Source organism: Panthera pardus, unplaced genomic scaffold (genome assembly GCF_024362965.1).
Source record: "Panthera pardus isolate Hobbes unplaced genomic scaffold, ASM2436296v1 HiC_scaffold_12, whole genome shotgun sequence".
Taxonomy (NCBI): Eukaryota; Metazoa; Chordata; class Mammalia; order Carnivora; family Felidae; genus Panthera; species Panthera pardus.
The window spans coordinates 57,848,294-57,861,075 of NW_026526677.1; the positions used below are offsets into that span (position 1 = coordinate 57,848,294).

At 41.1% G+C, this 12,782-nt stretch overlaps 1 protein-coding gene across 4 annotated transcripts in view; it reads right to left on the minus strand.

Annotated features, from left to right (window-relative positions):
* Positions 1 to 419: 419 nt before the first annotated feature.
* Positions 420 to 12,782, minus strand: part of P4HA3 (prolyl 4-hydroxylase subunit alpha 3) — a 41,620-nt gene continuing 29,257 nt past the window's right edge. For 2 of the 4 annotated variants that reach the window (XM_019449799.2, XM_019449796.2), the window contains 6 exons: positions 12,150 to 12,214; positions 10,674 to 10,833; positions 6,978 to 7,040; positions 3,392 to 3,460; positions 1,903 to 1,999; positions 420 to 1,072 (listed from right to left, as the gene is read on the minus strand). In XM_019449799.2, the coding sequence (XP_019305344.1) occupies positions 1,002 to 1,072; positions 1,903 to 1,999; positions 3,392 to 3,460; positions 6,978 to 7,040; positions 10,674 to 10,833; positions 12,150 to 12,214 (525 nt within the window). In that variant the 3' untranslated portion in view covers positions 420 to 1,001. The other 2 variants (XM_019449797.2, XM_019449800.2) reach the window with 2 other exon arrangements.

The window sequence follows — 12,782 nt, forward strand, 5'->3', positions numbered from 1 at the left end:
CCACAGTTAAATGACTAGAGTAATTGCAATTTGAGAAACATGAAGAAAATAAAATCCATTAACATGAAAGAAAATGACTGGACGGTCAGGCGGTCAGGAAAGCCCTCTCTGAAGCGACACTGAGCCCAGAGTGGGACAACAAGAAGAACTTGGCCATCGGGGGATTTGAGGGAGCAGCCAATGCAAAGACCTGAAAGGTGGGGATGATACTGATGGCAATGACCATAGTGGTTTTAGGAATGGAAAGAATTTCACGTGTCTGGAATGTAATGAGAGGGGATTGGTGGGAGGTGAGCCAAGTTGAGATTATAGCATAATTATATATATATATATATATATATATATATATATACACACACACACACACACACATATATACATGTATATTTTTTTTTACTCAATGTTATCATGTGAGAATATTCTTGGTTGTGAAAAATGATTTATAAACACTTTTAATGGCTGTATTAAAAAATCATCACATAAAAAAAGAAGAAAACTTCATTCTGTTTTTTAAAAATATCATATGAGGTACACTCCTGTTACAGAAACAATCCGTGCTCAGCAGAAGTCAATGGAGGGAAGGGCAAAAAGCCATGGAAGTCAGGCTAGCCCCTTCCTGCAGGTGTCCTCATTGCCACCTCTGGGCCCCTGTGGTCAGTGCTCAAAGTGGCAGAAACGTCATTGACCAAACCCCAGGGACTGTTGGTGAGTCCTGTTTCCAACATAGAGAGCCTGAGCCCCAGAAACTTCTCCCTTTGGATTTCTTGTTACCTTCTTTGTATTGCCTGTCCATTCTATTCTGACTGCAATGACTGGAGGAGAAACCATGAAAATTCTGTTCCCTGATACAGATCACTTCCTTAGCTCCCATTTGCAAGGAACAAGCAATGCTTACAAGGCCCTCTTCCGGTAGCTCTCCTTTCTCCTCTCCTAGCTTAGCTTTTTGCTTCTGGCTTCTCTGGAAAGCCACAGGACTCCACCAGCTTCTCTCTGCCAACATTTTAGTCTTCAGGGCTTGAGCTGCATGGTCTGCGGAATTCCTGTCCATACTCATGTATCCACTTGTTGGCCACTGGGGGAGAATAGGGAAGAAGAAGAAGAGAGCAGGCTCAACAGAGCAGACAGCAGTGATGCTCGCTCCCAGGGCTGTGTGAGGACCTGCTTGCATTCTGCACCCTACGCAACCCGCTTGCCCTATCTTCGTCCCAGCCCTGCTACAGACCACAGGATGTTGCTTCTAGCAAAGATAAATAGCAAAGAGGACATTGTCCCCTAGAAAAAGTCTTTGACAGGGCCTGTCTACTGTAGACTGATTCTCAAACCTTGGGTACTAAGGTCACTTACTCTTTATTCATGTAGCTCCTAAAAGTCCACCTTCCCCGTGGTGCCAATCCAGAGTAATGAGCATAAAGGGGTGGCTTCTCCTGGCAATTCCCTATCTCAGCACGAGAGTCTCTCGTCTATTTCTTTTTCTGTCATCAGAACTACGTGGTTTTGGACACATATATGACATAAATACATCTGCTTATTTATCTCTTCCTTGGTTGACCATCTCCTCACGGGGAGGCACTAAATGCTACGCATAGTAGCTCGATGGTTCTCTCCTTGGATTAGAGGGCTGGAACTTAGCACCATTTTCCTCCTCAACTGTGCTCAGAAAGCAAGGCCTGTCTGGTCAGGTCAATAAACTTTCACTGACAGCTTCTCTGTGAGAGGATCTGTCCTTTAAGGCTTCCCAATCTGTTGGGGGCAACTAACCCAACAACCTGATCATCTCAATATAATGTGGCACTATAATGAAGCTCTTGGAATGGCAAGGCTATGCTATTTTCCATCCACCCCCTATTTCACTTTACTCTGAACCCCTCGCCCTATTCTTATGCCCAGAAAGGCAGGTCTTACCCCACTTATCTCCCACCAGGACAGGACAACCAGCATGAAGTGTGTCTCCATCCCCTTCACCACTCCTATGCAGATTCCACCAAAACAGTGCTGCATTCTGAAAACAAAAGGGCCCACCCCAGAGAGGGTAAGCCCAGAATTTCAGTCCTTTGGAAGTACATGACTAAGGCAAATGCATGCATGTCATTAAATGAGAAAATTATCCACGCAGATTGGAAGCAAGTCATGCATAAAATGGCACAAAACGGCGTAAGTTGCCATTCACCCATTCATTCATGCATACACCATTTATTGAGGGCCTTCTCTGCTCCAGGCTCTGAGGATGCAGAGACAAATCATGTCCAATTCTGCTCTCAGGAGCCCACAGTCTTAGTGGAGAGACAACACATAAAAACAAACCGGAACAAGACGGTGTAGCAAGTGCTAGGAGAAAGGTGAATCCCGTGATGTCATGGGATCACTGAGGAGAGGCACTCAGGAAAAACCACAAAATGGAACAAAATATTCCTTATACAATTAACTTAATTCAGATGCTTACCCTTCCTTTGGCACTTACTAATAACACCCCCAGGAAGCAGGCATTATCATAACTCCCAACTTTAGCAGCAAGGAAGCTGAGGCTTAGCGGCTTTAAATAACGCAACTAAGAAGGAGCACAAGACTCAAACCCAGGTGTTTTGACTCCAAATGCTATATGTTCTTTTTGATCCCATACACAGCTTTTTTTCCCCCCTATACAATTCCTATACACTTAGTTTAACCTTGGCCATTAGAAGCAGTTTAAACCCAAAGTAATGAACAGCTTCCCAAGATGCACTGACAACATCTGCATCCCCAAGCCCAGAAGAGACACCAATCCCGAGTATTCAAAGATTTCTGCATTTTATTATGCGGTACTTATCTTGTGCCTGGCACTGTGCTAAGTGTTTTATAGGCACGATATCATTTATATATGTTCATTTCATTCCTGAATTAGGTAGGGGCTGTGAGGGAGCTTGACTGGTCTGAACCAGGGGATGAGGGAGGGGGGAGTAAAACCTCTTATCACATGGCCCTCCTCTGTGCCTCACGTGATTTCATAGCTCTTATTGCCATATTTTGTTCCTGCCTGTTAACTTCTCTGTGAGCTCCTGGACGACAAGGACTATGAGTTTTTGTCTGTACCCTCAGTGCCTTCGGCCCTCAGTGTTCAGAGGATCCAAAGGTCACTAAAACTGAGTTCTTACCTTGAGGAGTTTATTGTAATAGAGAAGGCAGACATGTTATCCAGCTACTTGCAATATAAGTAGTCATAAAATTAAAAAATAGAGGCACAAGTATCATGTGGCCATCCACATTGAGGAATTACCTTTAATTTCGAGAATCAGGGGAAAACATCTTTTTATCCTCCCTCCCAGGAATAAGCTTGCAGACACAGACAGCACCAAAGCTCGAGTGTTAGTTCTGCACTTTTATTACCACCGTGTGCTGGGACCAGATCCCCACTCACCTTGACCACAGGCACGCTGAAGTTGGCATAGATGAAGGCGGTGGCTCCTCCAGCTTCCACCGAGCTCAGCTACAGTGCCAGAGAAGAGCCAGCGTTGAAATAGCCCCTGACTATCCAACTCTGCCCCACCTGACATCTGATGTCATTTCCACATAGATTCCTTCCTCTATTTCAGCTCTGGGAGAAATACTTATTGAGAGACAATGACCCAATTTAGGAATTAAGGAAGACTGCTCAATGGCATCAGTGTTTGCCCGCAGGGCCACAAATTGGAAAGCCTTTAGGAATTCCCCCTTTCTTTATCCTTCCAGCTAACATCCTTATTGAGGGCTACAGTAAGTAGATTCGAAGTTTGAGACCCTCAGGAAGAAATCTAGTTTATTACCACAACCCAAGACACACACACGCCCCTGAAGTACAAGTTTCATAAACATTCTTAGATGAGATACCCTTTGTTATTTTCCATTTTATTTCATTCTATTCTAGTTCCGATTTCTCAAATGCCGACCACATCCACTAAATTAATTTCACAGCCCACGAATGGGTCATGACTGTGGCTTGCAGAGCACTGTTTAGATAACAGTTAGTTTTCAAAGTTGGGCATTGTAGGAACCACTGACTGCAGCTGTGGCATGTTTCCCACACCACTCATCTCTCTCTAGGTAACCTCAGCTAAGGAGTTTCACCACTGGTATATTCTAGAATTGTGGATATGTTCTCTTAATATGAAGTTTTTTTCTGATTGTCAAATATATAAATAATTTTAAAATACAGGAAAATACTTAAAAATATTACTCATCTTATCATCGAGGAAAAAAAGGCATTGTTATAATTTACATACTAGTAACTGACATTTACTCAGCATTGACTATATGCTAGATATTATACTAAGTCCTCGTGGATATCCTACTTATTCCTCACAACAGTCCTATAAATTAGAATTGTTATTGTTATAATTCACTTTTTTACAGATAGGAAACTGAGTCTCAGTTTAAGTACTTCACAAAAGGTCACCTGACTTCCTCAGTGACTGAGCCTGATTTAACTGAGCCAATGCTAACTACAGAGTCCCTGCTTACAATCTTTATGCTACACCCTTGAACATTCAGGTTATTTCCAAATGTTTACTATTATAAACAACTCTTAATGAGTAAAATCATTTTTTCATCTTATGCTCTTCTCATAGGAAAGGGTCTGGACCATTAGTATTACTGAGTCAAGAGTGTGTGCATGCGTTGAATACTTTTGATACATGCTGCACTAGGAGCACATGACAGTGCCAGTCTTACCTCGCCCTGTCTATCAGAACAGTCATGGATCCCACCACATTCACTTGTCAGGGGTTGGGAAGCTGGCACTTGTTAGAAGAAATTGAATTGACGTGGTGCTTCAGAACCTGGTGATGGCAGTGGTGATTTTTAGCATTTCTTAGCTCCCTGTGATTTTTAGCATTTCTTAGCAACCTTTGAGAAGGTCGATGAGAGCAACAATTTGGCCCTTGTGTAACCAACAAACTAGATGATTCTGTTCTAACTCCTGCTGTGGGCAACTATGGGTTTACACAGGGGGAACCTGGACTTTCCTGCATTCCTGTACCTGTGGTTTTGCAGTATGGTAGGAAGGAATGACTTATCCAACAAATTGAAAAGAGAACCTGACTTGTGTGCTATGAAGCGCCTGAACAGGATTGCGAAGACGGTGGGGTAGGACTAAAGCTTTTACTGTTTTGTACTGGGACTGATCTTATCCAATTTGAACAGAAAATTACAAATTTGATTTCAGCTCAGTCCTCTGTACATCTTATACATTATTTTCTCCCTGCAATATAACTCTTAGGTTCTCCACAAACCCTATGCTTGTTGTTAGAAATGTTTATGACGGTCTTTTCCCCAACCTGAAGGTGAAAGAATTGGGCATAACCTAGCACTTCCTAGGTCCCATGATGCCAGTGCCCCTTTAAGGGGTTCTATACTTGCTTGTGAGGTACAATGGTAGAAACATGCCGGATAAAACTTTATAGAGTGATGTTCCCTTATGTTATTTCATCAGATCCTCAAGACAACCCAATGGGAGGCACAGGACAAGAAAACGAGCTTAAAGAATTGATGTAGTTTGTGCTGAGGCCACATATATCAAGCGGCAGAACCAGAATTAGGCCAACTCTAAGTGCATTCCATTCCACTGTGCAAACCCAAAGTGCATTCCAATCCACTGTCACAAACGCTTAAAACCCAAATGTACATGCACATGTCTGTGTGCACTCACCCCCCTCCCCCATACACACACACTTGCATTTTGCCATTTAAAATTGCAGGGCTCTTGCATCGATGCTACCCTCACCATAGTAACTGGACCTCTGTAACCAGGGAACCAGTGGTAGGAGACATTAGGGAAGTAAAGGACAGGGAGATACTGGCCCCTAGATGTCCTACTCTTTGGTTGATAACGATATTCATCACTGTCTGTGACCACCCATGCCAGCTTGAGTCATCAACCAGAGATGCAACCAGCTGCAGGCAATAAGACATGCCCCCTGCCTGGAGAGCTGACGTCCCTCTGCCTGATAAGAACACTCAGAATAACCACTAGAGGCCAGACACATTGGAAGTGATAGCCTTCCAGTTCTGCAGGAAGTAGAAAACTGAGTCACGTGAAGAAACACAAAGGGATCACCAGCATTACAGACCATAAAGTGTGGCCTCTAGTTGTCCTTTCTTGGCTGTACTGTGGAGACAATACAGCACTGACAAAAGAGGGAATGCTAGGGTGGGGTGTGTCTGCTATTCTAATGAGCCTGAAACAGGACTTCATCTTTGGGTGTTATGCAGAGCCCTTCTACTAACATGTTTATGCCTTCAGTGAACAGTAATACACCTCTTATAATTTAAGTGACAGACGACTGAAATTATGACTTGTCCATAGAGAATGAAGTAAACCCACACGATTTGAAGGGAAGGGGGTTGGTGAGATAACAGCAACTGGGTTCAATTCCTGTAGGATCAGGTCAGAAACTAGGAGAGGAGGCCAATTTATTTGTTAAGGGGGTTTAATGCTGATTTTACTGAACATTTTATGGGAAGATAGGAAAGAGAATTTTCACTGCATATAAGAGAGCATCTCAGTAGGCATCTCTATTCTTCCATAATCTTAGGTGTCTCGTTTCTCTTTCCTCTTTTCTGTCACGGCTCTACAACCTCATCTCTGGGTCCATGCTTTCCAACACCAGTTAGTCTATGGGACTTCAAAGAGAGAGACCTTCACATTCTCTTCCTTTGTTGGTCAGGAATCTCTTGGCCTTCAATGTAACCCCACTTCCCTTCCTAATTACTGCCTATGAGAAGGTCATATTTAAGTGTATGCAGTATAAGCTCTTTGCAGGCAGGAACCCTGACATATTTCTTTAGCTCCTATAGAGCCTAATAAAAATGCTGTCTGAAAGTCACAAGTCTCAGAGATTTTTGCACTGTATAGATAGACAGAGAGATAGATAAAATCAGTATCTGATACGGTTTTGAAAACCATAAAATAAAAGCAGTATAAATAGTCATTAAATAAGAAGCTCTGGTCCTTCCAAAGCAAGACTCACATAGATCATAAATGTTGCAACTCGGTTCCCAGACTTCATTCTGTACAGTGGACTGGTTGGTGACTGGGACAAAAATAAAACATATCATTATTTTATGCACATGGCACCACAGTAACAGTCAGGATTCTAACATAATACAGGGAGGAAAATGGGGGTGTCACAGAAGGGCTATAGCCTTGAGCCACACCTAGTTGAGTACCCACCCTTGCTGGCAGGTATTCAATTACTGTTTTTCTTTTACTAATTTATCAGAGACTCGTTTAAATGAATTGTATACAGTTGATCCTTGAACAATATGGGTTTGAACTGGGCAGGTCCACTTGTACATAGATTTTTTTCAATAAGTGCTGTAAACATGTTTTCTCTTCCTTATGATCTTCTTAATAACATTTTTCTTTTATCTAGCTTGCTTTATTGTAAGATTACAGTATATAAAACATACAAAATATGTGTTAATCAATGTTTTATGTCATCAGCAAGACTTCCAGTCAAGAGTAGGCTATGAGAAGTTAAGTGTTTGGGGAGTCAAAATTATACAGATTCTTGACTGTGCAAGGGGTTGGCCTGAGTTGTTCAAGGGTCAACTGTACTAATCAAACAGAACTGCTTGTCAGTAGTGAAAGTACGATAGTTTCTGAGGTTAACTGTACCTTCGGTTCCAGTGAAATAAATTTGCATATACACTATTACAGATAATTACTCTGTAGGAACTACGAACACCAAGTCGTAAGACTGGAGTTCCCAGTTATTTGCCAAAGAGACACACTCTTTTGACATAGAACAGTTTAACTGAGATATAATTTACATATCATAAAATTCACCCATTGTAAGGGTACTTTTTTCAGTGAGTTTTGGTAAATTTTACCAGTTGTGCACCACTCGCACAATCCAATTTTAGAGCACTTGTCCAACTTAAAAAGTTCCCTCATGTCAGTTTGTAGTCAGTGCCTATCCCACCCTCAACCCTGAGCAACCACTGATGTACTTTCTGTCTCTATAGTTTGCCTTTTCTAGAAATTTCATAATAAACAGACTCATAAAATATGTAGTCTTTTTTTGTTTGGCTTCTTTCACTTAGCATAGTGTTTTTTTGTTTTGTTTTGTTTTTTGGCGTAGTGTTTTTAAGATTCATCTATATTGTTGGGTATATCAGTGGTAGTTCATTCCTTTCTATTGCTGAGTAGTATTCCATTGTGTGGATATAGAAAAATGTGTTTATTCATTCACTTGTTGATGAGCATTTGGGTTGTTTATAATTCTTAGCTATTATCAATAAATCTGTTTTAAACATTCTTATACAAGTCTTTTTTAAAATTAATTAATTTATTTATTTTGAGAGAGAGAGAGAAAGAGAGAGTGTGTGAGTGGGGAGGGGCAGAGAGAGAGACAGGGAGAGAGAGAAATCCCATGCAGGCTCTGTGCTGTTAGCACAGAGCCCAGTGCAGGGCTCAATCTCATGAACTGTGAGATCTTGACTGGAACTGAAATGAAGAGTCAGATGCTTAACCGACTGAGCTGCCCAGATGCCCCTCTTGTACAAGTCTTTGTATGGACATATTTCCTTTTCTCTTGGGTAAAATACTTAGGAGAGGAATAGGTGGATCATATGTAGGCGTATGTATAACTTTTTCTTTTAATTTTTGTAAATGTTTTATTTATTTTTGAGAGAGAGAGACAAAGTGCAAGCTGGGCAAAGGCAGAGAGAGAGGAAGACACAGAATCTGAAGCAGGCTCCAGGCTCTGAGCTGTCAGCACAGAACCCAACACGGGGCTTGAATTCATGAACCATGAGATAATGACCTGAGCTGAAGTTGGATGTTTGAGCCACTCAGGCACCCCTATATGTATAACTTTTTAAGAAACTGCCAAACTATCTTTGAAAATGGCTGTACCATTTCACATTTCCATCAGCAATGTATGAAAGTTTGAGCTCCTGCACACTTCCATCAACATTTGATATTATCTGTCTTTGTTATTTAGCCACTGTAATAGGAGTATGGTGCTGTCTCATTGTGGTTTTAATTTTTATTTCTCTGATGACATTGAGCATATTTTTGTGTGCTTATTACCCATTCATTTATTTTATTTGGTGAAGTACCCATTCAAATAACCTATTTCATTATTAACCTATACATAATATTAATTCAAATCCATTTTTAACATATTATTTTATTTATTTATTTATTTATTTATTTAATTTAAAGTTTATTTATTTATTTTGACAGGGTGGGCAGGGGCCGAGGGAGAGAAGGAGAGAGAGAATCCCAAGCAGACTCTGCCTTGTCAGCACAGAGCCCAATGTGGGGCTCAAACTCACAGACTGTGAGACCATGACCTGAGCCGAAATCAAGAGTTGGAGACTTAAGCAACTGAGCCACCCAGGCACCCCTCAAATAAGCCCATTTTTTAAATTTGAGTTATGGGGTGCCTGGCTGGCTCAGTCAGTAAAACACACAACTCTTGATCTTGGGCTTATGAATTCAAGCTCATAAGACCACATTGGGCATAGAGCTTACTTAGATAGATAATAGATAAATACATAGACAGATAGAGATAAAAGAAAAAAATGAGTTGTCTTATTACTGAATTATAAGTTTTTTATATATTTTGGATACAACTTTTTTTACCAGGTATACAATTTATGAGTGTTTTCTCCTAGTTAGTGATTTGTCCTTTCATTTTCTAATGGTGTGTTTGAAAAGCAAATGATTGTAATTTTGATGAGGTCCAATTTATCACTCTTAATTTTTCTTTTATGGATCATGTTTTGTTATCCTAAGAAACTTTGCCTAGTCACAAAGATTTCTCTATGTTTTCTTCTAGACATTTTATAGTTTTGCATTTTACATTTAGGTCTATAATCCATTTTCATTTAATTTTTGTATATGGTGTGAGGTAAGAGTCTAAAGTTGTTGTTGTTGTTGTTGTTGTTGTTGTTGTTGTTGTTGTTTTGCAAGTAGATACCCAATTGTCCCAGCACCATTTGTTGAAAAGAGTATCTTTTCCTCATTGAATTTCTGTAGCACCTTTGTCAAAATTCAATTGGCCATGTGTGGGTTTATTTCTGGACTTTGTTCTGTTCCACTGACCTATGTGTTTATCCTTATATCAATACCACACAACCCTGATTATTGTAGCTCTATATTACGTTTTGAAATCAAGTAGTGTTGTGTCCTCCAACTTTGTTCTTTTTCAAAATTTTGGCTGTCCTGGATCCTTTGTATTTCCATATACATTTTAGGATCAGCTTATTAATTTCTATAATTTCTTCTAATTTTGATAAAGTTTGGGTTATTGGTCTATAGATCAATTTTGGGGAGATCTTTTAATCCTTAAAAATTACTTGCTCAATACACATCAACAAAATGGGCAGTTGAAATCATGTGGAAAGGAAAGTGCCTGTAAAAAGGACAATCTTCACTGGGAAGTCCCTGGATGAAACAAGACAGAAGACTACATGACAAGCCACATTTTTCTCCCCACTAGCAAATTTTAGAGAGGGGTGATTGTGGCCCAAAAGGAAATGAGTCAGCAGCAGTCTGCTTGAAACCAAGGCTTTCAGATCTTCCTGCAACAAGAGTCTTTGTTCTAAGATTTCACTTGGTGTTCCCTGAGAGCATGTTAAGGGCTCTGCCTCAGAGCAATTAATACCCTGGTTCCCTACCCCAGGAGATTGATCATTGGCCCCATAGTTACCGTAGCATGGTCAAAGTGAGGCTCATAGTGACCACCGATTCCATAGTTCACCACCTGGAGATACTCTGCATAGGGAGGCTGGACATCAAGGCCTGTGAGGGCACCAATGCGATGATCAAGGGTTACCAGCAGTGGGTCAACAGTGTCCTTCAGCCAGGCACTAAAACACATCACAGGTTGGAGCATCAATGATCTGATGCCAGAAATGACTATATGTCTGTGAATGAATGAGTTACATCAATTGCCAGAAAGAAGGATGCAAGGAAGGAAGGCAGGCTGAAGAAACAGCATAAGCACAGACATGGAGGTATAACAATACAGAATATGCACAAGTGTGAAAGCATTTGGTCTATGAAAGAAGTAATGAGAAACAAGGCTAGAAAAGTAAGTTCAAGACATGTAAAAAGCTGAGGACACCGTGGTCATAAAACTGGTCTTTGCGGGTAGTTGGATAATCAGTGAAGGTTGGTGGGCAGGAAAGTGATTTGGTGATTAGGAGTTCACTGGTGACCTTTGAAGGACCAGTTCCAGTGCAGCTGTGAGGACAGAACCAAAATTCAAACAGATGCAGAGTGATGGTAGAGAAAAAAGAGGAAGTAATGAGGGTCTCAGTTTCTTTACCTGAAAAGTAAAAAGAATACCACCTACTCTGCTAAAAGCAATGAGTCTAAGTAGAAGGTCGAATTTTCTCTTTGACCCTACAGTGTCATAAAGGTTAGAAAAGCAATGAAGCTGAGGCCATATGGACCTTCCAAAGTTTATAAAACAACTCCTAATAAAAGGTCACAAAATGTACCAAAGAAGTTAAGCTAAATGATTCTGAATCAAAGCTTTCATTATTCACCTCACTTCCCAGACAACAAAAACTATTCACCCATCCTGGGTCTGTCCTCTCCATGGATGCTGTTGTCACTGTCTCCCTTGGCTCCGATGGGGACTCATCCTCTTACCAATCCTAAATCCTGTCTTTACAGTGCAAATCAAGGATTGAGGGAAGAAAATAAAGCTGGATTCTCAGCTGCTTCTGCCTCTCTAGAAGCCATCACGTCCAGAGATTCCGGCCACCCTTCTTGCCTGAATGTTGGCAAGTCATGCTCTGAATATGAGTCAGGAAGCAGGAATGGAATCTTATAAAGTCAGATTCCAAATGGGGACAGGACTGAATCCTCTGGAAAAGCAATCCTGATTAGGAGAATAACTACACACTTATTTTCTGGTTTGGGGCATAGAAGTTTTGTCAAGTCTTTCCCTAAGGGCCTCCTAGTTAAGTCCTCAGACCATATAACCTGTCATAGGCCCTTGGGTGAGAGGAGTAGAAATTCCTCCCTCTCAACAAGAATGTACAGATACAATACATGAACTACGGATTCTCTAGCAGCATCTCTGGATGGCTATCGCTGACCTTCCATTCTGCCACAGGCCTGAGGACAGGCAGCAAGGATGACCAGAGTCCCTACAGGGAAGGACCTCTCTTACCTTTTGCTGATGCGGTACTCCACTGGCAACTGCTTCTCACCTGATGCCACCACAGATCTCTGTAACTGATGTGAAGGACGTAAGAGAAAGTACAAGTGGTTATGATGTGAAGGGAAGGACTGTATCATTTCCATAGACGTGCCCCTCTCTTCAGTGTAAACCTAACAATCGCCAATTCCTCCTTAATTTAGAAATATTTTGCACATGCCAAAAAAAAAAAAAGGTGGGAGGTGCCTGGGTGGCTCAGTCAGTTAAGCATGACTCTTGATTTCCGTTCAGGCCATGCTCCCAGGGCCGTGGGATGGAGCCCCGTGTTAGGCTCCACATGGGGCATGGAGCCTGCTTAAAATTTTCTCTTTCTCTCTCTGCCCCTCCCCCATGCTTGCGCACTCTCTCTCAAAAAATTATTTTGCTCATGCTACAAATTTAGTGATAGCTATCAATCTCGAAAATAAGCAATAATAAATGACAAAAAAAAATCTGAGTTAAAAATAACCTTTAGCATCATATCTGGTAGCCAATAAGCACTCGATAAAAGTTTGTTAACTGAAATAAAGTACTATTTGAATCCCTTTTGTATCTGAGATTGTGAGTTCTGTCAGAACAAGGCTGTTTCTCACTCTTCTTTGTCTC